The sequence below is a fragment of the Stylophora pistillata genome, chromosome 7, assembly GCF_964205215.1.
Source record: "Stylophora pistillata chromosome 7, jaStyPist1.2, whole genome shotgun sequence".
NCBI lineage: Eukaryota > Metazoa > Cnidaria > Anthozoa > Scleractinia > Pocilloporidae > Stylophora > Stylophora pistillata.
The window spans coordinates 10,858,937-10,884,952 of record NC_142525.1 but is presented as its reverse complement, the minus strand read 5'-3'; the positions used below and the strand labels follow the sequence as shown (position 1 = coordinate 10,884,952).

Below are 26,016 nucleotides of genomic sequence, written 5' to 3'. Positions count from 1 at the left end.
TCCAGAGTTAGCAATTGATCGCGTTAAACCTCTGCGCAATTTGCATAACACGTTTACAGAGTAGCGCTGACTGCCTGTTTACCATTTTAACAACATAATCCGTTAAGTCGCCTGAAATAATTACAACTTATAACTTTTCCTCAGTAATTCCGGCACGTGCTAATTTCGTTACGGGTGTGTCAATTTCGTTATGGCCTCACAAAGGACGTATACTGATATATTTTACTTGATATCATACATAACAGAAATTGGAAATTATGTGGCACATATTGACTATTTCATGGATGTCACCCAGATATGTTTTGCCTAAACACTGTATAGCAAGGTTACATAATGAGATCCATTGCCATCTAAGAATGATAGGAGGTGCATGGGTATATCTACATACATACACTTTATTTGGTATAGAAGGTTGAATTAAGGCAGCTAAAAATAGCTGATGTGGACCAGCTGTTATCGAAACAATTTACATTAACAATTTAAAAATTAATAAATAGATAAAACCGCATGAATTCTATGGATAAGATCAACGATACAAATGAAGTTTGAAATTAAAAACTAAAAAATTTTGTTGGACGGGTGATGGTTACGTAAACTATGCAACTCTCAAAAACCGTCATTTCAGTTCAGTAAGGATGGTCCGAATTGACAATGGACGAAAGGACGACGACCGAGTTCAGTATTTGGCTCATCAACTAGAGTATTCAAACCTAAGTTATATAAAGCGATAATTAAAATACAGAGTTTATGCAGATATTCGAGGCGCCCACCCCACACTTGCTAATCTCTGTTTATCTATCATTCCCTTTGGTACAGATCGACAAAGATGACTGTTTTTGTTCGACAATGGTGGACCTCTCAAAATTGCATGACAACGGTGACTCATGGTCCGACATCTTTTCCACGCCTACAATTGTACTTCCAGTGAACTCCAATCCATACAAACATGATTTTCAATCATATCAGAACCTAACAGAGTCTGGATGGGAGTCTAATAGAACGGGGTTTTGACTAGGTGGCTACGAAGAGCTGTCCACTTACGAGTGTCCGTTAATTAAGGGAGCTTCGGCACCGATTAGCGTATAAAATATGCCCTCTACACATGTTATGTATAGTCCTAATAACGTAAAACTGCAACGAATCACCACCAAGATGAAATTTGGCAACGGTGAGAATTTATTAAAACATATTGTGATGATTAGCCAGTCATTACAATCCTACACGATGTATAGCCGCCCAGTTGGCCCAATGGATAGAGCGCTTGACTGTTGTGCGGGAGGTCGAGGGTTCGAGCCCCGGCCGGGCCAACACGCAAGGTCTTCAAATAATTGAGAAGAATTTGCTACCTTTCTATAAAATCAAGAAATGGTTAGATATTCTAGTCTTCTCGGATAGGGACGAATAAATGGAGGTCCCGTCTCCTGCAGGGTTGGGGGTAGGAGACGTTAATTTCCCACGCACGAGATTACTGTGTCAGTGGATGTCCTCCCCTGGGGTGGGATGGGTGGGTTTACTGGGCCCGCACTAATTGGCGCAAGCTGTTGCGATGTCCCTGGCGGTTGGCGAAGCTAATAAAATAAATTGATATTTATTGGGTTTTCCGAGAAGTTTACCCGCTCTTAGCGCTCGCACATAAACAAAACAACGGCTGTTTCTGTATGGTTTTGGCAAGCACCAGAGACAAAATGAGCTTTATTCATCATCAGATAATTCGCTGTCTGATGATAGTTCCAACATAAAGGCCTCATCGTCCACATCTTCCTCCATCATCGATTCGTCTGATTTCTCGTCATCTGGAAGATAGTCGATACCACTCAAATGAGCATAGGTTTTTGCTACCTCAGCATGATCAATAGGTTGAGGGGAATCCAAGATACCACCCCACAAAAGCAGCAACGAGGACATGTGATTACAGTGAATCATCCGTTTTTTTTTAAGGCAAGCTATTATTCCTGCATGAAGAGGGTCATCAGTGAGAGGTAGAAGCGCTTCCACTGATTCGTCTATAAGCCTGATTTCGTTTTGGAGAAAAGAGCCGAAGCGATTCATTTCCTCTTTTAACAGCTCAAGCTCTTCCTGACACCTGTTGTGTAAGCAGAAAAGGTCAATTATCTGCCTCCTAACAAGAGCAGGAACGGTGTCCCCTTCCTCTTGGACTTCAGAGTAAAAGCTGCTCCTTGGATCCTTAGCATCGTCATAAAGAATTTGGGGTACATCATTTAGAAGATACCCATTTACTTCAGACAAAGTTTTGTGGATGGACTTCACGACTTTGTCGATCTGCTTTGCGAGCTTTATGGCAATTGCTTGGCCATCTGAAAATTAAAAAGGTCACAATAACTAAAGACGCAATGCAGTGGCAGTTTTATGGATAAGACGGAAAAATGTAAATGTGTAAGACTTGGAAACTGGGAAAATTTAGCCCTCATACCCCTTCTCAAATAATCGCAGTACAATGCCTAGCCTCGAAGTTAAATACAACTGGCATACGCAATAACATAACGACGGAATTACTGCAGACCATGATCACCAAAATAAACATGCTACTGAATATTTTACATAGCAATTTCTTCAGTTTATTACCAGCATATTTTCGCTTCAATTCCACCAAGAAACATCTTTCGGATGCCATACAATGTAACTTCAACAAGAGTTCGCTCTTTCTCTTCTCGTAGAGGCGTGACTTTACGGTTACAAACACACGGGACAAATCGGACCATCTTTCTTTGATGTGATGCTTCTTTTCCATGGCTACACTATGGCCTTCTCGTTCCTATGTACAATAAATGCAAGTTAGAGAGAATTATTATCTGTCTTTAATTTGGCACCCCTAATTCTCTCTCTGCAGAACCTGATTATTGCAGTCGTTGCTGCAAGGAAGAAATTTGCATCTTTATGACTTAACGCTTGATTTTCTTTTCAACATCTTTTACCTTCCCTTCATCTTCATCTTGTACATAGTTCAATTCATTTCTGAAAAAAAAAAAAATTAAGTGGGTGGAGATAAGTACAAGATATGTTCAGTTTAATACTGAGTAATTATATCAGCTAAGGTGGAAAGAAAGGGAAGTACGAATACGTTTGTTATATTATTGTGAAAACGGGTTTTTGCCTCCACAAATAAACGGACGGACGGGGGACAACTCGATAAACTTCTTCTGGGAAAAGGTTTTCCTGGGGGCACTCGCTGGCTGCAGGAAGGCCGAGATCTACTTACGGCTGTTGACTATCCTCGCAGCAATGACTAACAACAACAAAGTTGGCTCCAAAGTATATTTATTAAGTACCACTGAGCTGACTAGTTTTTTTACCTGACTTGACCAGACTGGGTTTGACTGAAGAAAGCTCTACAAAACATCTCTATTCAAGCCGAAGTCACAAAGGATTATAGCTAATGCCATGAATCAACTAAAAGATTAGTTTCACGTAGTCTACCACAACGATTGGTTAGGTAAGAATTGCGCCTTTTACAACATTAATCACTTTCGAAAAGCTCAGGTACTCGCTATAATGTAAATCATGAATTTGGTAGGTGGTACTTCCACACTATTTACCTGAGTTTTTTAGACATAAGGAGCAAGCTGACATATGATTCGTCCCACTGCAGTGTTAATCCTGTGACAGATTAATAATGTATTAGTGAATACAAAAAAACTGTTTTCCCTACTGATTTGTAATAATTGCTGAGGAATAAAACTACCGTGTTCTTTTGGTTTCAGCGCTTCCACTTCTTCCTTTTGCCACTCTTGTATCACATCATCATCATAACAACCTAGTACAGGTAAATACAAATTGTATTGCAATAATCGGGCAGAAACGCATGCATGTAAGTCATTGTGCTGTTTTTCAATGCAATGAGTAAAAAAAAAAGTTTAAAATGTATACCTGGAAGTTTTTCAGTGAGTTCCTCAAGCTTTGCACTTACATCATGTAGAAGAGTTTCTGCCCTAGCAAACTTTGCTTTTAGAGTAACACCTGTGAACATTGAAAGGAATCAGTTTAATGTGTGATTATGAAAGTAATCAACCACGACTTACATCTTAACACACGTCCTTATTGAAAACATGAATAATTGCAACTTATACGACAGAAAACACAGGGTAGATAAAGCTGTCCAGCTAAAGTTCTGGTCAATAGTTGATATATCTTTTACTTTTCAGCAAAACCTACAGAAACGTGAAAGGTATGTGTTCAATAAAATTAACCATACCAAATTTGTGATACAAATGTTGGGCATAGTGAAGAAGCCCATCAGTCAAAACATCTGTCCTCTTGTGAGCACTCATTTCTTTAGTAACAGAGGAAAACCTACGCAGAAAGGACCATAACCTTCCACCCCTTCACCATCTGTCAATCCAGTTCCCTTGATCCTTCTTGGACTGTATTGGATCTACAGACAATCACATTGAAGATAAACCTAAGAATCAATATGGCATGGACCTTGCATGAGATAGTTTGCAAATACATGTACTAGCCTGCAGTGTAGGCAGATTTTAGCAGTGTGAATGAATATTTCCAAATCGAGTGTTCAAAGCACCATCTTGAATTAGGAAAACAGTGGAGAGTTAGAGCAAAAATATGTTTACCAAGCCAATAGGCGTGAGACCTCCTCCCGCATTGCATTCTCGCCCCAACTTTCCAGTAAAACAAACACTCAAAAGATAACAACCACTAAAACCACCTACACTGCATGCTATATACTCAAAAATTTTAATTTTCAATTTAGGTAAAATAAACCTTGAGTAAAGGTTCACTGGCCGGTGGTCTTTTCCGAAGCTGATAGGTTTATGTAGGGTGGCCACTCTTTTAAAAGGAACTTGTACATGTGCTTAAAAATTTTACCTCGCTTGCTAAGCTGACCCTTGGAGATCATTTGCTTTTGATTTTGGAAACTGCTGTCAGATTTCTGATCCCACACTGCTCACCCATTGGTATAAGCGTGGGATGTTTATTATAATTACAACTGTATTTAACCAATGTTGTGGTATTGCCACACATTTCTTCACATTGTCACCAGGCCATTTACCGTCAAACTGATATATAATTACCAACCTGGCATGATGCCTTGTGCCCATAGCAATGGAATATGGGTATGGCAACATCAACACCTTCCAAGAGGCTTTCCTGAGATGAACACTAACAAATATAATCATGTAAATGAAAATTGTGTAAGAAGTAACAAACTATTCTGAAGTTAAGATGTGAACCTCACAGATATTCATGCAATTTAAATGTAAGCAATAATGGGAATTTAACCAAACACAAAGAAACGAATCTGGCCCCATTGGGATTTCAGCCCATGACATTGTCATTACAATGCTCTATCCACTGAGCTATGAACCGCCATATGTTGGGAGCAAACCAGTACCCACGAGAGGAAGTGATGAAACAGGCAATGGACTAATGTGAGCTGCAAAAATGAAGTTTTATTTGATTGAGCCAACTGCTCAAAATTCAATTCATAACTCTGTCGATTACATCTTCATTTAATTCCCACAATTCACATAATTCCAGACTGTTCCAATAAATATATCTCATTAACCAAGCGCGAGGGCCGTACTGGGAGAATATCGGCCTGAGGTCTTGAAAGTACAGACCGAGCGCAGCGAGGTCTGTACAAAAAAGAATGAGGGCCGATATTCTTCCAGTACGGTCCCGAGCAAGCTTGGTTAATAAGTTCAAACTTCGACTGAAGTTCAAAGGGACCCAAGTGCCTGTTCCAATACTGAGAGAATATTGACCGGCAATAGAGCATTTTGATTGGTTGATTTTAGTTATTGGCCCTCTGACTTCCCGAGTTGTGTAATAAATTATTTTATTTCATCCCAAATTTAATAGAAAATACTTTGGACAGTTCTACAAAATTAAATACCACTTTAGAATTACCATTTAGCCTCCTGCACAGTCATGTTCAAAAAATTTACTTACCTTCAAATGGTGTGCTAATAGACAAGCGATGTCATACATGATGATTACTCTGCTTCTGGTGCTCTCATTAAGACTTCTAAGCCTCTAAAACTCATAAACAGAGTATGATATTCTGTAGAGAGAAAAGATTGTTGAAAAGGTGAATCAATAACCAATTTTTTCTTTTAAATCTTTTTACACAAAATCTAAGACAAATTTAATATATTTCCTATAATATGACATTCAAATTTAAAACAAAGTTATACAATGATGATGCAATTAGTGTAAAAAATCATGGGATGCTCCTGCATTGTATATACAAGTGTGCTAATTGTCAGCTTGACAAATTCATAATAATCATGGCTCTATCATGTAATTCTAAAAGACAATACATGTAGGATTGAGCACAACATTAGGTAAAATGTATTTACATAAAATTATACTCCATACCTTTCACCATGCTTTATGTTAAGGAATCCTTTAGGAAAGTCATGTCTGCATACTCGCCCAAAGACACCTTTCTCATCAAAGAGTTTGTTTTTGCCTTTTGATCTTAAAGCTGAAAGAACCTCTCCGGCATGGAACTTACTGCAGTTCTGTGATAAAAAAGGGACAAAAACAGAAAATCTTGAATTCAAAGGGCCAAAAGGAAAATCATACAGTTCTCAAATTAACATTTGAGCATTGCATCACCTTATATACAGACCTGTTCCATGTCTGCTCCAGCTTTGCCATAACTGTTGACAAAATTGTCAACATCATCCTGGTCTGCAAATAGGAGTGTTCCATGTTTGGGTGTTCCTAAATCATGCCCTTTGTCCTTTTTTCTACACAATCCAAAGCACCCATCCATGCTTTCAATGAGTACACCATCATCCTATTCAAAAGAGAGGGGAAAAGAGAAAAATAGATATAAAAAAGAACAGCAACAACAACTTAAAATGAATACTGCAGAACTACAGCACTAGTCTAAAGATGAGTGCATTTTGTGTGCCCCAAAATGAATGCCATAATGATATTCCTCAAGTGCAAGCTACTCTTCAGAACAAATTACAATGTATAGTTACCCTTGGACATATAGGACACCAAGCTCCATTGTACAAATTTGCATTGTAGTTTGTACAATGCTTGTACTGATGCATGAAATACCTTCACATGAAAACAACAAAATGTCAATTAGGACTAATTCTTTTCTTACAGCAAGTCAGTAGATGTACATGTACAGCAAGAAATATGTCTTGTAAATTAATGTAAATGGAATCTTCACCTTAAAACAAACAGTCAATGTATCTTTGAATCATATGAACACAAAAGCGACAAAAGCAAAGCATGAGTTTGACAGCTATATATTTAAGCTGGGCAACTAAATAATAAATAAAGAAATATAATAATTATATAAAGAAGCACTTGTAAATCATATTGTGACTGCCTCTACTATTACTACTACTACTACTACTACTAATAATAATAATAATAATATTAATTAATAATAATAATAATATAACAAGAACAACAACAATAATAATAGTAGTAATAATTTTATTACTTCCAATTTCAATAATACCTTAGTAGACCTTGTACGTCCACAAATAAGCAGCTTTGATACTCTCAACCTATAACCACACATACCTGAATTCTTCAAAGCATTCTGAATTAAGGATACTGTAAATTGAGCTCACCTAAAAAACATACCGTCCAACCAAAATCAATCAATTAAAAAAAGTCTGGTCATATGTCTCAAAAAGACTCTTTGCAAGCGAACCTACATGTGTTGGTTGTAGCTGAGGATTGAGTTCTGTGATCACTTAAGTGATGTTTAGCAGGGACACTTGACAATGAAGAAAGACCTTCTCCACAAACTCCATCAGTTTGAAGCTGAAACCTGTGGTGGGATTTGCTGGTGACTCTGGCCAGAACTGACATTTCAAGAGTGTGACAGCATGCGGCTCACAATCACACACTTGTACATATTTGAGGTGATGATTTCCTGACATTCATAAAAAAATAAATGAACAACTTATGAAGTTAAGTAAACAAAACAAACAAACAAAAAAAAAACATTACATACAGCTTTACATACCTCTTACTTTGTTGAGGGCCATGCAGACACCTTAACCAACCCCGAGGGCCATACTAGGAGAATGTTGGCCCGAGGTCTTGGAAGTACAAACCAAGTGCAGCGAGGTCTGTACATAAAAGTCCAAGGGCCAATATTCTCCCAGTACGACAGAAAAGGCTCTTACAGATAGATGCAAGCCAAGTTTATTGTTTCTCTTTGGACTTAATGGCAAGCCATATCATTACAAAACTTAATTGCATGTGGAATCATTCAGGAAATTACCCGGTCCAATACTTAGAAATTATTGGACAGCCAATTATGGGCCCTGACATATTGAGAGAATTTAAATATCGTATCATTATCATCAGAGTTCTTGATTTTAGGCAAGCGGCAGGAAAATGTGACGAAGGAGCAGATAAAATTGAAAAAGAACGCTTCGTTTTAAAACCATTCTAGTATTTTCTAACCACTATAAATGAAATGAGCTGACCTGAGGCATCCAGAAGTCTGAACAGCTTTACTGTTGCGGTTCTGCACGTATGGCCATAGCTGACAGTTGCCTCATCTGCATACAAAGGAGAAAATACCCCATCCTAATAAAATAAAAAAGGTAAGAAGTAGATAAAAGTACAGTTTAACCAGATATGTTACACTAAAAGTAGCTAGAATACAACCGGCCCCAAAATATTCATACACACCTTCCATTGCTCAAGTACATGAAACTTGTTTCGATTGACATGTAGAGCTCGTGCACATTCAACACAGAAGTACTGGCGAGGGCCACAGTATTCACATCGTGTTGTAGCGATACTCTTTTGACAGTTCACACAGTTTATCTTGTCTGGAAGATGCTGTTCTTCGATGTATGAGTTCAGCAACTTTTCCCGTACCTTTTCCCAGTTAGCAGAGATACTCAAAACACGATTTTGCTGTTGAGTTGAGAGTTCCTGCTTGTCGAGATCGTCAAGAGGGACATCTTGTTCTACTAGACTGTTGGTGTCCTGACTATTTTCCTCCGTACTCTTATGAGGCTGCTTACCAAGATCCACTCTCAGCGGAATCGATACAGTGGTTTTCTTTCCATCGCGCCCAATATTCTTCACATCAAGGAAGACGGGCTTTAACCGACGCATTTCGCAGCGAGCACCTTGGCTTGTTCACCGATGAGTGAGGGATTTGATTGGTCGAAATGTTTATGCATATTTAATAAGCTACTGGGAAGACTTAGATGATCATTTGACACGGCTTGAACCCACTGATCTAAATTTAGATTAGGTGGGTGTTAGCCATTTAGATTGTGTAAGTAGGGTGCCTCTCCACGTCGCGAAGGTGTTCTCGGAATCGGTCACCTAGTCCTCTGCCTGTTTCGCCGATGTAAATCTTTTTGCAATAAGTGCAAGTTATGCAATAGATTACATTGGCGGAGGTGCACGTGAAGTGATCGGTGATCTTAATGGATCGTTTGGGTCCCGATATTTTCTAAGTGTTGCGAATGAAAGGACACGTTCTGCATCGTGCACGAGCGCATTTAAAAGTGCCTGGTTGGTCATTAGTCTGAAAAGAACTTCTGACCAAAGAATTGCCTATGTTTTTGTCGCGTTTGAATGAAATGAGCGCAGGCTGCGAAAAGATACTGCTTGTCTCTGGATCGTTTTGAAGTAATTTAAAGTTTTTAAGAATGATGGATTTAACTGAGTGGTTGTGAGGGTGAAACGTGAGAGTGAATGGGATGCGATCGGAATCTTCCTTATGCGACGTTTGTAGTGCTGAATGTCGATCAATAAGTTGGGCGCGGTGGTAACCCGCTTGAACGACAGAATCAGGGTAACCACGTTTATCGAAAAACTGGCACATTGACTCTGATTTGTGGTGGAAATCAGAGTCATCACATCACATTTACATCACATCACATTTACATCGGCGAAACAGGTAGAAGACTAGGTGACAGATTCCGAGAACACCTTCGCGACGTGGAGAGGAATGACAAGGACACATCGAAACCAGTCGCTAGACATTTTAATTTACCCAATCGTTCTAAGCAACATATAGCAATCTGCGGTCTTTCCTTACACTTAGGTAGCATGGAAAGCCGCAAAACTCTTGAACAAAGACTCATCTTTCAAACCGGCAGTCTAACTCCCACAGGTATCAACGAACGCTTTTCATTCCACTAATTTATTCGTGTTTTTCTCGTTGCCATGTTCCCACCAATCACTTAGCTCCATATTCTGCCTTTAAAAGCACACACAACCCACAATTCCTCTATTCGCTCCGACGAAGGGCTATCGTTCGAAACGTCAGCTTTTATAACCGTAACGGTGGCCAATTTACCATTTCAACTTTGTTGATACATTCAAATTGTTTCATTACCCCCACCGACGCAGCGCCAAACAGTTTCTTTAGAAACTATCAGCCTTTATCTTATCGATAATTGGTTTTTTAGGATGAATAACTTTAGGAGCTGTTTCAACTTATTTTAATTTTCAAGATATGCTTAGTGTTGGTTGATTTTTAATAATACCAAAAGAAACAAAGTTTACTGGCTCCCATAGGGAGTTCCCTCAGATAATAAATTAATCTCTGCTCCCGTTTCCAAAGGTTTATTTGGACTGAAAATTTTGCTTGTAGCTAAAGCAGATCAATACTTTTATCAATAAATTTATCGATCTCGGCTCGGCTGATCTCTGCAGCGTGGTTTTTTGGCGGCCCTTTGCACTGTGACATTCGCAAAATTAAACAAATACTTTTCAAGGATTTTCTTTGTCGTTCTTTATGCAGAAACAGAGTGCCACGTTTCAAATGATGATAGTGAAACACTTTGCTGGCGAATAAATACATTTTTCCGGTGACTATATAAGTCGTTTAACCACAAGTTGCACTTACGGTTAGTAAAAGCTTAAATTTTGCTAGTCGCGTTGCTCCAAAATCTTCATGTACACGCATTTACTAGATCAAAAACGTGGTACACTTGTCAACAGTGTGGCGGAAAGTTTCCTTAAAAAATGCAGCGAGAATGGTGGCAATTGAATCTTCCCCCCACCTAAATAACTAGGCGTGGTAGATGAAATGTTTGACAAATTAAAATCACTTTCCTCGACGAACTTTTTATCTAAAGTGACCTGAAGCAAATTTCGTGGAGGTGTTTCATTTGCGCCATTTTTTTTTTAAAAGGCTATTATTACACTTTCCGAAGACATTTCCAACCTAAGTTCAAATTTGTTTTTCGAAGTTCATCGCATCCTCAAACGGGCCTCGCCAAGGCAAAATCAACTTACAGGTAAAAGAAAAGAGCATATTCATAGTATGCAGTCCGATAAAAATGCTGAAACCGTTGGACAAAAAGCATCAGCAGGAGTTAGTTGCTAGACCGCATTTCGCAAGTAAAGGGTTTGAGCGGCCTGCGTGGCTTAGAGAGCCCGCTCAGAAGCCCGTAAATTGACCGCTTTGCAAGTTGTGTCGGTCCTAGACCTTGTCGCCTCCCCTTTCTATGAAATGAAGTTAATAGCGGAGCTTGCAGCGCCCCAGCAAAGCAGTATTATTATAAAAATTGGTAACCCATCAAGCTGCAAAATTTGGTTTTCACGTGACCGCACGACCGCCAGTAAGCACAGTTGAATTGTGGGCTCAAAACTTGGCATTAATAATGCAGAGGGAAACGCTTAAGGGGAAAGGAGAGGATAATGCGCATGTGTGCTTATGTGTGTCACTAAGAAATCAGTTGCGCTTACGCCAGTAAACATTTGAGCAGCCAAATGAATTGCCCATATTCGAATGCGGTGTCGGGTGCAGTGTACCACGGGTTCAAAGCTAAGCATAACACGGGGGCTTCACGTGGGTTAGCTGATAAGAAGCCTGCGTCAGCAGTGGTTTTGAGCCAGAAAATATGCTGATTGAGTGGACATTGAAAACATTGTTTTCCAGTAATTTGCGTTTTCATATTGTCTTAATTACAGAGTAACAATATTAGTAGAAAAGGCTATGTCAACTGGAAGAACCTATCTTTGTACCTTGAGCCCTCAAAATGTTTCGCAGACAAGTCTCTGACCTGACTTTGTTTAGAATTGTGTAATTACATAATTCTGTTGCAGTCACCCCATTGTAACATGTAATGTTATTTGGATGGCATTGAATACTCAGTCTCAAGATTTAAATGGTGCATGGTGTTCACCCAGACTAAACATTGTTATAAGGAATTGGTCTCAAGATATTTTACTTTTAAAGGTTGAGGATCTGGAGAAGCAAGGATCCTCCTACAAATAGGACTGAAATTAATGGACATTTCCTCTTTTAGGGGAGATGGTGCGTTTACATTCCGGTTTGTCTCTCTTGATGGATACCGGCGTATATAGGCTTGGTGGATATAGTGTAAGCTTTATGGGTTCACACTCTAAAACAGTTGTATTATTCCTTCATTTATCCATGTGTAACTTATGGTATTATAAGCTGGGGTAGTGCCAGTAAAACTAGGTTACAGAAGGTCAAAACAAAACAGAATAAATGTGTACGCAGCATATTCTTTTTTCCTAGCAGAGATAATGCTATGCCCTATTCCAACCTTTTGCAAATCCTCACACTCCAAAACACATAAATTTAAATTAGCTCTCTTTATACATAAAATTAAAAATGACCCCACAAACATCCCAGCAATTTTTTCTGGAACTCTTACACTAGCGTCTGAGATTCATACCCACAATACCAGATTTGCGACTAATTTTAATATTAACAGACCAAGAGCAAGCAATGACTATGGTACAACTACGTTTGCTTCTGTAGCTTCAAAAATCTGGGAATCTATCCCCTTTGAATTAAAAAAAAAAGCTTTCTTGTAATTGTTTCTAGAAGCAATACAAAATGAATATTTTTAATACTCAATCTGTTCCTGAATGTAGTTTGCTTTTGTTTAATTTTTTTACTGTTATGTAAATGCCTATAATGTACATGTTCATGCCAATTAATTGTCTGTGGCAGTGGCCAACTCGAAAACTTAAGCTACTTTCATTGGTCACTGCGCACATTTTGCTTTCCACTACTTGTGTAATTTAGTTTACCTATGTCTCTCCTTTTTAATGTACTTAAATGTAGAAATAATTATTTGCAAATAGTGCAAAATAAATAAAGATATAAAAATATGAAGATTTTAGTGATCTTTCTGTCTGATCCGTGGAAAAAAAAAAACGGATTTTGAAGTACAGCCAATCTTTATTGGAGTGTTGTTGTTATTGTGGTTAATGTCGGTGTCTGCGGGGTCGTTTGGTTTCGAGTATAACGTTTTCAGGATAGCCGTTGTGCGTAAGATGTTGCCGAAGGCGTGGTCGTGCTTCCGCGATGTCATCTGTGTTGAACACCTCTGTTGTATGCGTTGTCGTTCATTGCGGATAAAGTTGATTTTGGAGTTCCTGGTTAGCGCTGAGGCGTGATGGACAAATATTTTTTTTTGGCGGGTTTCTTATAGAATTCAAATGAGCTCTTGCCATTGTCAGAGATAGCAACTGTTTACAGTGATAGATCATCTTTAGAGGTTGTTAGCTTTTCGGTCTCGAATTTTATTTTTGGGTGCAGATCATTCATCGTCTGGTGGAGTTTGTCGGCTGTGTTTTCACGAGTTGTATTTAGATAGATGTCGTCCTCGTATCGTTTGTAGGGTTTGATGAATCGCTTCGAGGAGAGAGCGATATTTTCGAGTTTGTCCATGAAGAATATCACTAGGATACTTGCTACACTACAACTCATGAGTAGGCCTTCTGATTGGCAGCTTGTTACAGTATTCGTGGAAAAATGAAAGAAAAAACTGTGGATTCAAAGTAAAACCTTGATGATGAAATTTCGTTATTATAGTAAACCGGTGAAAACCTTAGTAGATGGTCCAATACTTACTTTTTTCAGATCAATAAAATAAATGATGAGTTTCATGCTAAAATGTTGCCGAAACCCCAATTCCAGTTAACTCATTTATTTAGTTATTTCAATAACCGAACATCAACTACATTGGTAACTTTTAAAACTAAAGATAAAAGTTGATTGATGTTTGGAATTAGTTTCTGTAATGAAATTCAGTCTACACATGTAGGTTTCTAGGAATATCTTCATTGTCGAATCCTAAGTCTACCTATCATCATATAGTTTGAGATATGTTATTCTAGTTTTAGTCGGTCTCTGTTCTGGCTCTAAATCGAAATTTCACAGGGAAAGAAACAGATCCTTAACAAATTTCGTGTTTCAGTAGCTAGAGTTGCCAAGATTAGCTAGAGTTGCCAAGATTATGGACAGTTGGTTTAAAAATACACCGAAATTATGTGCAGTTACAGCAAAGGTTCTCGAATTAAATAAAAAAAAAATTGGAAAAAGTGGCCGTATAATTCCAGTCGGAGGACCATAAAACGCGCAAATTGGAAAGAGGAACTAAAAAATAACCTCGAGTTGAAAGTAACTTTCTTTTTAATTTTCTCTGCGGCTTACGACAAGAGATAGACACATTAAAGAAAAATCGTTGAAGCAAGCAGACATACCTGGTGACATCTTGAGAAGATATTAGGAAGATATTAGTCAAAAATGTTGTGAGCTCTTAATGAAATGAAATGAAATGGTTCTGTTTTAGGCTTCAACCATACCTCAGTCTCTCCGGCACAAATGTATCAAATTAATACCAGTATGCTTCCTTTTACACTTTTCATGGTCAAAGTTCATTTGTCTCTTCTTGTGACACTGATTTCCGCCATTTTACGGCTACCGATGCTCGTTTTCGTAAATTTTCTAAAATAAAGAAACAATTCTGGAAAAAAAAAGTCACAAAGACGAAGTCGACCGCAGTTTATGGAATGGAAAATCACCGGATTTGCAATGTGAAAATGTGACAAATGATGGAAAAAAAATTTCAAAGCCGACAAATTTTCTGGACCTGCAAAGAATCAGCTCGACCCTTGGACTCCAGCAACAAGTTTTGGTTTAACGCATCAGAGATTTGTTCCGCTATCGTTCAATTAACATAACCACCAAGCCGAAACTTAAAAGCATCAACCGAATTCGGCTCTGCGATGTAAAGGAGCGAAGTTCGTCCTGATTCTGAGGGATAACTGATTTTAGCCGAAGTAATTTCGTTCCCCCCTACCAACAGCATGTCACTGGTCGAATACCTCATAATTTGGCATCAGTGTAGCAAGGAAATCGATTGGCAAACTGAAGGTGAATTGTTGAAACTTGTTTACAAACGTTTTATTCCTGATGGCTCGGAAGACGATATCATAGACGTTAGTTCGTTGCTTACCAAGCTGGAGGAGAAGAATGTCTTAGGAATTGATTGTCTTGATGTATTGAAGGATCTTTTAAAAGGGATAGAAAAGTGGGGTCTTATTCGGATGGTGGAGAGATTCGAAATTAAAAGAAATGACTACAAAAAGTTACTGGAGCAAATACGTGGTGCACTCGAAGGGTCCATTGAAGTGGAACGACTCATTTCAATCTGCCGAAGACACAATCTGATAACTCATGAAAGAGAAGAACACATCGTGAATATTGATGCATTGTTCACGGAACTAGAACAACACAACAATTTGCGAGTAGGAAACCTCAATATCCTGAAAACCATAGCAACTGAAGTGGAGAAACCAGACTTGAGCAGACTCGTGGATGACTTCGACGAGAAGAGGAAACGAGAAGAAGATGCCGAGAGGGAAAGGAAAGAGAGGGAGGACTACAAACGAAGGGCGCGAGGTAAGAGATAGTTTGCAACTGAATTCCTTCTTTTCGAAACAATTTTGAAGTTAACGTTCCTCGACCAGATCTTTGGTCTTAACATCGAACATTATCAGTCAAATCATGGAATCCTTAGTATTCAATTATGTGCCATATCTCAGTCTTAAGTCAGTTCAACCGATTATCTGAGAATGGTGGAGAGCTGTGAAATCAGGAATTAAGCTGGCAAAGATGACATGCTAGACTCTATTGTTAATACGAGCAAATAGTCACTTTTACCAGTCGTCAAGTTCGAATACAAGTTTAGACGCCCATCCACGATAAAATGGCTACGCTGCCGGTTGTGTGACCCTGGTTGATGATATTCGTGAGATTTTACAAAGGTTGTTGCTTAGTTTTAAGTTCACAGCCAGCGTAGATGAGCGAACATTCTTTATTTAGTTATTTACGATTTGATCGATGATGGTACATCTAGCACCTTCATGAAGGAATTGATAGAGTGCTTATAAGATATGTTTAGACAACATGGCGGGAAAATAAACATTAATTTCGTTCCCAAGGCCTCCTCTGTGTTCTTTCTAAAAAACGGCGAGACGCTGGCGAGAATTCAAGGAGTAAATTTGTTCCAGATAGCATTTAACTTTTACAACCTCTGTGGATAGACATGTAAAAATTAACAAGATTAAAAAGAGTTCATTAAAAAAAAAAAGCTTTTTTTTCCCTTTTATTCCTTGAAACAGATAGCGAAGAGATGGAAGGAGTGAGGTTTTACCCCTCTACTGATCAGTAACACTTTACACCCTGACATCAACATTTATATTCTCCATTCTTTTCTTTATACATTTGCTATAGCACCGACAAGGAGAATTTATTTAAAAATAAAGACCTTATCAAGTTTGCGATTACTTCCAAATTCACGGGTGATGAGAAATTTGATTTAATTGTTTCCTCAGGGGTTAAACAGTAATTTAGCAGTGATTTGCCCTGTTGACCGTAAATCTAAGCCAGGTACATAGAAAGTCTGCAAAGAGAAGTATTTAATAGATCATTGTTCAACATTTCTCTTCCTGATTAAACTACTGTATAGCTTTTAATTCAATGATCGAACTATTCAACATTTCAGCTCAGGCTGCTTCTGTTTTTACTCGTGGAATAAACATTGGAGAAAGAGTAGTAGGAGGTAAGAGAGTGTTATTTAATCTGTCTGAGAGACAGAGCCAATTTATTTGGAACCAGTAAAACCAGAAACGGTAAAACTCGCTGACACAGCCGTGTTTTCAGGAGGCTCACGCCACTAGAGTCATTGCGTGGTATTTGCAAACTCAGGACAATATGATCACCCTTGTGAGAAAGTTAAATTCAACGATGAGAACAGAGGAATTTGCTACTACCCTGCCAAATAGACCTGGAAATTGCTGAGTATGAACTATATTTTTTTGTGAAACCGAAGTGCTGTCCTTGAATAACCATTTTAGGTTTTTTTTTTCCCATGATCGAAAATGAATTCTTAGTGGCAATAGCCCTTCTACGTCCCCTTTATTCGTAAGCTTCCTTGTCTTCTCTCTCAGTAACGTATAACTTTCGAAGATGACAATTCCCTCAAATCTAGTCTTATTCAGGCTGTCAGTTATTGGAGATAAGCAAGGAAGCAGGAAAGTAGGAATTAGGCTAGGGCTCTGGGAAGGAGAACTCTCCATAGGCAAGGTTCGTTCCTTTGCCTAGCCCCGCTTCATCAGTCGAATCCACAACCAGACAGACTGGAACAGGCTAGTGTAAACCCCATGTTTTGCAAACTTTTCATAGTTGTTACACCTCACTGTACTTTCCGCAATCTTACTGGTGGTGCTGTGGTTGTTACTACATGGATGGTCCTTCGCAGGAGTCCCAGTATGGAAGCATTTGTGGCTGCTTTCACAGAGGCTGTTCTTCCATTTGGAAATTGTTTACGTGCGATTAGCGAGGGATCGACCCGATTTACAATTCAGGCAGAAAATAATTCCGCTCTTGACGCGTTGTGGCAAAGTTATCAAGACGAAACACTACGGACAAATTTACATGAGTTTCTTGTTACTGAGGAAATAAAGCAACTGGCAGGTGGTGAAGTGACGTTGACTGTCCACATCGACGAGGATGAATATAGGAATGCTATGTTGGATTTGTTGATATCAGAAACAGAAGGTAATTAAACCTTTAATAGTCCTGCCATTATGTGTGCCTCCTTGTGCAAAGTGAATGAATAACACCTCTTGTTGTCTCCAATGATGGGACAAATTGTTGTCTCTAGAAGATGTGATTTTTCAAATTAAGACTAGGGGGCTATGATCCATGTAATATTTTTCCTCGTATGCTACTGAAAATGCAAGAAGATACGAATATGTGTGTTGATAAGGGATGGGTAAAATTCTCGAGCCAGGTGGGGCTGAAGAAGTTATCCGACGAGTTTTCAGAGAATTTGTGTTTTCTCTTCATGTATTCGTCTCTTCTTCAAGAAATTATGCACTAAATACTATCATCACTGTGCACGGCCGGGTTGATTATATCAAATTATTTAATAAGCATTCTTTGTGCACAAACGTTATTCATAACCCCCAAATAGAAGTTATTTTTTAAATCCAGATTTTTGTGTTTACAGAAAGAAATATGCGCAGATATTGAAATTTTAGACTTAGAACATTTCCTCTTTTTCGGCCTAGTCTGTAACGCGGGTTTAAAGAATACCTTTGTATCACAATATTATTTTATGTGTTTGTTTGGTCGACAGACAGGCCGAGCTGGGAAAGAGTTGTTGTTCTTAATCTATCGAAATGTTAAAAAAGTTGTTCCTTACCTTTACGTAGTGACGGCCTCTCGAGTTGATCATATCAAAGGTATCAGAAAGTCCTCTGCGAAAACAGTCCTGTATAATAAGTAGTACTAGTGTTGACTTGAAAGGGATCAATAAAACAGTTTCTAATTAAAAGTCAATCGAATTGCAAGTTTGAGTTGTGCACTAAAATGTAATTTCGTAGATAACTTGGGTTTCACTTCCTTTGTGGGTTCCAATTCTCATGCCTTGTGGGTTCCAATTCTCATGCCTGATATCACAACACTATTTTGAAATTGATGTCAGAACGCACCTGCTTGATTTATCAATACGTGTCTATTTTCCATATTTTTAGGGATGAAACTTGAAGGAAAGAGAGGATTAAGAGATCGAGCAACTTCTGACTCAGACCTTCTGAAAGAACGAAAAATGACCACAGATAATACAAAAGATCCTCCTCCAGAGAGAGAGTTTTTACCATCTCCCAGAAATATTCTTGTAAAAGAATATTTGGAAAATCTTCAGGAGACCCTCAGCGAAATCACGCAACCGAGTGACAGTGGATTAGGGACCTTGAGTAGTGCCCCTTCTGAATATCGATTAGACCAAGGTGAAGTTGATAGTTAGTTTTTACCGAATGATAATGCTTAATAGAAAATGTAAGAGCTACCGAGAGTTCTTTCTCCACTTTCGCTGAGTTCTGTCAATCTAAGTGTCCTTCCTCTCGGCTTACCGAGTTATCTGTAGTGTAATCATAAATGTTGTCTGATACCCCAGTTCTAGAAACCTTGCTTTGTTAGTTACTAAGGAAAACGATAAAGTCATTGCATTACTGCCCTTTTACTTTGATGGTAGTTGGGTGTCTAGAATGCCTAGAAAAATGTAGCCCGGATTTGAGAGTACTTCCTCCAACATCCTTCAGTCCTCACGTATGGCGACATACGTAACCTGTGATGTCGCATAACTCCTACTCACACCAAACCAAGTGTGAAGGAAAGCAAGGCTTTTTGCATCCTCTGGATTGAGCATGAAAGCTTATCATGGGCAGCAATGTATAAGGGAAACTTTGCCTTTTCCATATTGGCAACAATCTTTCATTAATTCAGTATAGAATTAGAACCCCTTAGTTCGTCAGTGATCTATCATATACCTAGGTGATGCCTCTCCTACGGAATTACAAAGTAACTGGAGTCTTGTCTTTATCAACGGTACATGATAAATGCTTTTGAATTTAGCCAGGTTAATTAATAGAGGAATGTATTAATAACAAACATTATAGAGAAATTGTTTTTCCTTTTTGTCCCGAGTGTGGGGCAAAGAAATAAGTGTACTACGCCATGAGGAATTGAACCTCATATACATGTACTGCACTCCAGGCTCAGACCCACCACGGTGAGTTAAGCCATGACGAGGTTGAAAACTTAGATTTGTTTTTGTTTTTCCTACGCTAGTGACAAGACCGAATAACATCTTTCTCTGTTTATTTACCGAATTCCAAACTTATAATTCGTTTTTTTCTACTTACAATTCCTCAGGAGACAAAATTGAAAGGCTCGACCAGGTTGACGATTTCTTCAGGCTTGCCATCGAGAATTTGGGAATCTTTCAGGATACATATCCCTCCGAAGGTCATACGATCAATTACTCATTTTCAACGAATTACATTTAATCAACACATTGGTTGATTAACTATCGCTGATAATGCAAAAGTTTCTTCAAAGCAGAACAAAGGTGAAGCGTCCATACCAACAAAAGGCAATCCAGATGAGGGCTCAGTACTGGTTGATATTCTTGTGCAATGGAAAATTAATCGCTTTTCATTTCACAACCTCGCATTGCAAAGGGCCATGAGTGGTTGTAAAATCAAAATTGCTGGCTTTTAAAAACAGTTATCTTTCTGCGATGTAAAGTGTTTAAAAACAGCTTTTGTTTGTGTATTGACAACAACATATTGAAATCAGTTACACAGCGCTACCCCTATAACCATACTTAAACACGCTAAATCAAGCACCACCAGATTCACACATAATGTAAAGTAGGTTCTATGATGCATCTGACCATTACTTTTGGTATGAATTTGAGGCTAAGAACTACTGCATCCTCAATTCTTTTTAGGAAATGCATTTTATAAAATGGGGGAGGAAATGAAGAGATTCAGAAACGCTTTAGAAACCTTGAAAGACATGGAAAAAGAGTGGATGAATGCAGGTTAGTCTCATAAAACTAAATAGTTGACTCGGAAATAGTCACCATTGGGAAAATCGAGGACGTTATCTTTATATGAGAGTGGCTATGGGTTATACTATAAAATACTATGTACTTATTTACCGAGTAGGAAGGACGTAGGTCCGGCCCAATCAAACCGGGTCAATCAACAACACTTTTTAGAAGTACAAAAGAGCAGTTTGAGTGCGGGGCGGGATGGCTCACGTCAGCCCATCTGGTCCAACAAACGTCAGTTTTTGCTATAATTTTTCTGTGGGATGGCGCGCCCTGGACATATGTGGGATGGCCGTATGGACATACGACTGATTGGCTACCCGAGTGGACAAGATAGGCCTATCTTGCCCGGTTGGGATTGCTGCCTTAATCCCTTGCGTTTTTGTGCTATTTTTCAATTTATTTCAACCGAAATAAACCAAACAGTCAGAGTCCCCTGAACAACAACAAGAACAATTTCCAATAAGCTCTGAAATGGAATTTTTTCCATATCTCCTGTCAATCTAACCTAGCCAGCGGATGAACGTGATTCTGACCAAATTGTTATTTCATATTTGGTCAGGCTGAAACTTGCAATTTTCTATAACTTGAAAGCTTTCTGTAATGGCACATAAAAAAAGCTTCTTTTAAATCTCATTCATCCCTCTTATGCAATTGAGTTACTTAAACTTGCATTTGGCCACTAAAAACATCTGGCCTCTTAGAATCACTTGGCCTTTTATTAGAGTTGAACAATTCATGAACAATCAGAGAGTTTGATGTCAGTATCTTAATTAATTATCCTGTAACCATAAATACTTTTTATTTTCTCTTTTTTTTTTATATCGTTCCTTTTATTACATTGTAGAACCTATTTTGACATCTTTAAGTAGTCCTGAAGTTATTATACAAAAACTGCTCCAGTTAGATGAAGATTATCTCGAAAAACTAACCTCTAAGGAGAAAACTGTCATCCGTGGCCTAGCAAGGAAAGCTAAAAATTTAAAAAGAATGGACGTATTCGATCACTTAAGGCGGATCACACCAAGAGGAACAACAGGTTTGTTATTTTACCGTGATTTTGTTAAATCCTTCTTAATACTTATCAATTGACTTTTGAGCAATGAGGACCACAATGCTTTGTAAAAAAAAAAAAACAGTCAAGTCTGCAAAGCATGTTGCGTGTTGCGATATTATTCATATCATGTTCATTTGCAAAATAATACTCCTGTTATTATTTGAGTTTATATTTAAATGCATGTTATCGAGTTACAACGTTAGATTACGCTATACAGACTAGTGAACTATTGAATGAAATATAACGTAAGAATAGGAAGGCAACTGAAGTATTTTGAACAAAGCCAAGATAAACCAAAAAAAAAAAAAAATAATGTACGCTATATCCGGTTGCGGGAGAAATTTTTAAAGAAGAGAAATTATTCTTCTGACATGGTCAAGACAGTCATTATTTATTCCACTGTTTTCTAGTCAGCAAACAACCTCTGTTTTGAACCAGTTGTGGACAATCGAAATGTTTACAAAAAAATACAGGCGGCACGAAAACTGCGCTACTGATCATCCCGCCCAACTAGTTAAGAAAAAGGATGGGTATGCCGTGTTGCGTTGCCGAGGTTGACGATTTCTAAACAACCGCACCACAGTGTATCTAATTTTGTTCCGTTTCGCTTAACAACAGGCTTTAGGGGAGTATTAGCTGCGAAAATTAGCGAAGTTCAAAGATCAAATCAACGCAGCGAATAAAACGTGAGCGAGAGGCATGCACGTGATCAAAGAATCAAAACCAGTAATGGATGGGGGGGGGGGGGGGGGGGTTTCATGAATTCCATAAATCATAGTTTCAAATCATTTGACTTGGATGGTCAAGCCTTCAATGCGATTCAACGTTTGCGTGAAGCCATTGGATCAAAGTCAGGATTTATCAGTAGGACGATTAATCGTCATATTTTCTTTCAGGTCCTCGGTTACCTGATGACTTGCCCATCGAGGAGATCCCGGAAAGGGGAAGAGAGATTCTATCATATGTAATTACATGTAAGTAAAGTTTTGTGGAAACGTCGCCCGATAGGAACGCCTACAAGTAAATACATTTGTACAGGGGCTAGTTACATGTTCAGCTATCCTCCTTCATGGTGGTTACAACTTTTTCGAATCCAGCCTGGATTTAGTTGATCCAGGTTATTAAGACGTGAGTGCTTCCTGCTGTGAAATTCCACCTGCCATTCAATGGAAAACGGTCAGGTCAACAAATAAATTTCCTCTTTAATCACTATTATTAAGTCAGCAAACCTGTGGAGTCAGCTAGCATCATGTGATCAGGCCCCTCTGCGCAATAACATGTTTTCACCCTCATACTTTGCGTCGTTTCTTTGATTGTTGTCCAAGAAAACAATACCCACGACTTGTTTAGGGAACACAAAGAAAAACTTCACATCCCATAAATAGCTGACAAAGCTTGGTATTCTTATGTTCATAAGAAATATTGAGAGAACAACCTGTGTTATCACCCCAGATAATGGCGTCTCTTCTTTTACACCTGCTCACCTCCATATGGCGAATGCCTAACTTAGACCCATATTAAAAAATGAAACGATACTGCAGATATGTTATTTTTGTTTTATTAAAAAGGTCCGTCAGTATATCTCTGCTCGTAGGTCGTAAAGTAAGTCACTCACACCACTTTATTATCTAGCGGGCGTTAAATAATGAGCAAGTCATATTTCGTGAGACACAATTAACGGAAATGTTTGTGTCATTTGTTTCAGATGATCTTGTTTTACCAGATTCTTCTTCTTGGAAACAAGGTTATAAAAGTGACTCACTGGATGCCTTGGCCAAGAAAAACAGCTTAAAAACATTGGGTGAGCTGTATGACTTTCTATGTGAACACGGGCTGGCTCTCACTGCCGATCTACTATAAATTCCTCAATGTTACGCACTTTCGAAGATATCTATATCTCATGTTTTCTTGGACCATCCTGTAACATGATAAATCGACTTACCTTTACCACAGAGGACAGATGATTCGCATCTTAACTCAGTTATGCTGAACTTCACAGGATCAAAATTTCCGACGATTTCCCCGGCTTATAGTTTGATATTGAAGTCTAATACATCTTAAAATAGAAATTCCCTACAGTCATTTTAAAAAGTAACCTAAAAGTCGGAAGGTAATTTTATATTGTGTATGTTTGTTTCTCGGTAATTTTGGCATTTTCACTTTCACTAGTTACTAGTTGTAGTTCTTTTTTTGACGCCACAAAGTAATCATGACTCAATTAGAATTGGGAATAGTATGTATCCCTGAGATACCAACTTCTTTGGTGCATTAATTCTTAGAAGAAAGAGCTATTTGAACATCTGGGCACAGATCTATCGATGAAATTGCAAAGAAATTTGTGGAAAAACCTTCTATTTTCAATGACTATTAAGAAAAAGCCTATTTTACCCAGAGATTTTTTAAGGTACGAATTAAAAACCCCTGGATTTCTAGTAAGGGAACAGTATCAACAACTGGGCAGAAACCAAGATACGCAGATGTAAGCTACGAATCAATCAGGATCAATATCAACATGCAGGGGTGCGTATTCTGACCACCAATTAGCAAGTGTTGGTTCAAGGACTTCTATCATCCCAATGAAAGATAATCTGATGTGATAGCTTCAACGCTCGACAAAGTTGTCAGGACACAACGAAAAAACGGTTGAAAATGAATACATATCGAGATCGTGCAACAAAAAGTACATATAAGGATTTTTCTTGCTACAAATTTTGACCAAGGTAGAGAATGCTAGCTCTGTAGGTAAATATAGTTAAAACCTTGTTTGCAAATCACGTGCAGTTAGGTAATGTGTCAACTTAATTGACACACAGTGAAGCTATCAGATCAGAATGTAAGAGAACTTAGCAAAATTTGAGTCTGTCAATATTCGGTTTCTACGGCGAAAGGCAAAATATTGAGCCCTGATTTTTCTCGTCTTTCCTAAAGGTATGATAATACTTCTACGAGTGCCTGTAAAAAAAACAAGGAACACCTTTTTTAACGTAAAAGCAAAATTTTACTCTAGAGTTTAAAACTGATAAAAACTAGCCAAGACACCCGGTTCAATTTTGCAGTTTGCCTCAAGAGTCATTCTTAATCTTTCTATAGAGTATTTTTCAGTTCGAAATATGTTGTGAAATAAGATTTGGATATCTCATCACCTACTTCACTCATTTGTTTTCGAGGGAATGCGAATTTTTAACAGTATCAAGAAAACCATTGGGGTAGACAGGAAGAAGTTTAATTTTTGCAGTTTGCCAGATTCTTTAGAAGTGGGACCTCGAAGTGTAACGATTAATCTGCATTTGTAGGAAATAAACATTCAGTTTGAAATTAATCTTCCCAGACCCTCGCAGTTGAGAGAAAAATTAGTCCTCCAGAATGCCAGACTGTATGGTAGCGCTCAAGGGGAAGGGAAAGGGATAAATTCCACCCCTCTCCCCCCGTCCCATCATCTTACGCCGAGACCAAGCGTCGATCAAAAATAGCTTTCCATTGCTCACACGGTGGGTATCTGTTAACAAAATCTTTTGCTGAAAATGTCATGTACTTGTCAACTAGTTGTGCAATGTAAACAACACTGGTTTTCCAAAATCGAACATAATCCCAAGTCGAGTTTCATTGATGAGCGGACAATGTTGAAAGTCAGGCGGACCCTGAAGTCTGACGGAGTCCAAAATCTTACAGAGCCGAAATACAAAACGGAGCCAGATTGAGACCTCGTCCGATATTCTAAGGAGGCTAGAATCGGATGGAGTCCCGATTTGAAATACGATCCTGAATAGAAAACATCCCAAAATAGGAAAGCTCTCGAGTTGGAGGGAACCTACAATCGAGTTTCAAGTTCAACTGAACGGAAAAAGTCCAAATGGAAACCGGTTTTCGCTCAAAATAAGACGGCGGATTGCGAAATAAACATCGCTGCCTGATGAAGGACTCTAGTTTTCAGGGTCCAGAATCAAAACAGACGATTGGTGTATAATTTTCAAAATGTGTCCATTATGGCGTGTCGAATATGTCCCACCCTCCAGCAGTAGATAAAAGGGTGTAGTGATGAGTTGAAGAACATCAGCGTATATGTGTAAATTTGAAAATTAGTTATGATATTGGGACCATTAATTGCACGGGCAGCCAAAACGATGGTGCGTGAGAAATAACAAATTATAAACGCAAAGTAAACGTGTAACAAACCCACAGCAGATTTCATGATTCTTGCCAGATTTCTCATTTCACTTATTTGTTTGGATCGTACCTCTGGTTCTTGTGCTTGCTGGACTCGAATTTGTCTTTTGTGTCGTC

At 38.5% G+C, this 26,016-nt stretch overlaps 1 protein-coding gene and 1 pseudogene across 2 annotated transcripts; one reads left to right on the top strand and one right to left on the bottom strand.

Moving 5' to 3' along the window:
* Positions 1-1,158: 1,158 nt before the first annotated feature.
* On the bottom strand, positions 1,159-9,285 carry LOC148726587 (uncharacterized; annotated as a pseudogene). The gene is made up of 16 exons (XR_015990087.1): positions 8,665-9,285; positions 8,457-8,559; positions 7,674-7,894; positions 7,537-7,586; positions 6,975-7,056; positions 6,614-6,784; positions 6,358-6,503; positions 5,929-6,040; positions 5,053-5,136; positions 4,211-4,390; positions 3,886-3,975; positions 3,701-3,772; positions 3,555-3,615; positions 2,906-2,973; positions 2,584-2,774; positions 1,159-2,315 (listed from the first exon to the last, which is right to left on the bottom strand). The product of XR_015990087.1 is annotated as an uncharacterized LOC148726587 (transcript).
* A 4,757-nt stretch (positions 9,286-14,042) lies between these two features.
* LOC111334858 (uncharacterized) lies at positions 14,043-25,054 on the top strand. Its single transcript, XM_022940674.2, has 9 exons — positions 14,043-15,673; positions 16,779-16,835; positions 17,459-17,833; positions 18,814-19,068; positions 19,994-20,086; positions 20,574-20,666; positions 21,526-21,717; positions 22,632-22,709; positions 23,441-25,054. Exons 1-9 carry the CDS (start codon positions 15,079-15,081, stop codon positions 23,593-23,595), a joined length of 1,893 nt encoding a protein of 630 aa, XP_022796409.2. The 5' UTR covers positions 14,043-15,078; the 3' UTR covers positions 23,596-25,054.
* The last annotated feature ends 962 nt before the right edge of the window (positions 25,055-26,016 follow it).

Coding starts and splice junctions, on each gene's coding strand:
- LOC111334858 (XM_022940674.2), top strand. CDS start 15,079: ATGTCACTGGTCGAATACCTCATAATTTGGCATCAGTGTAGCAAGGAA. Junction 19,069..19,993: donor TGAATATCGATTAGACCAAG/GTGAAGTTGATA, acceptor ACAATTCCTCAG/GAGACAAAATTGAAAGGCTC. Junction 22,710..23,440: donor TCTATCATATGTAATTACAT/GTAAGTAAAGTT, acceptor CATTTGTTTCAG/ATGATCTTGTTTTACCAGAT.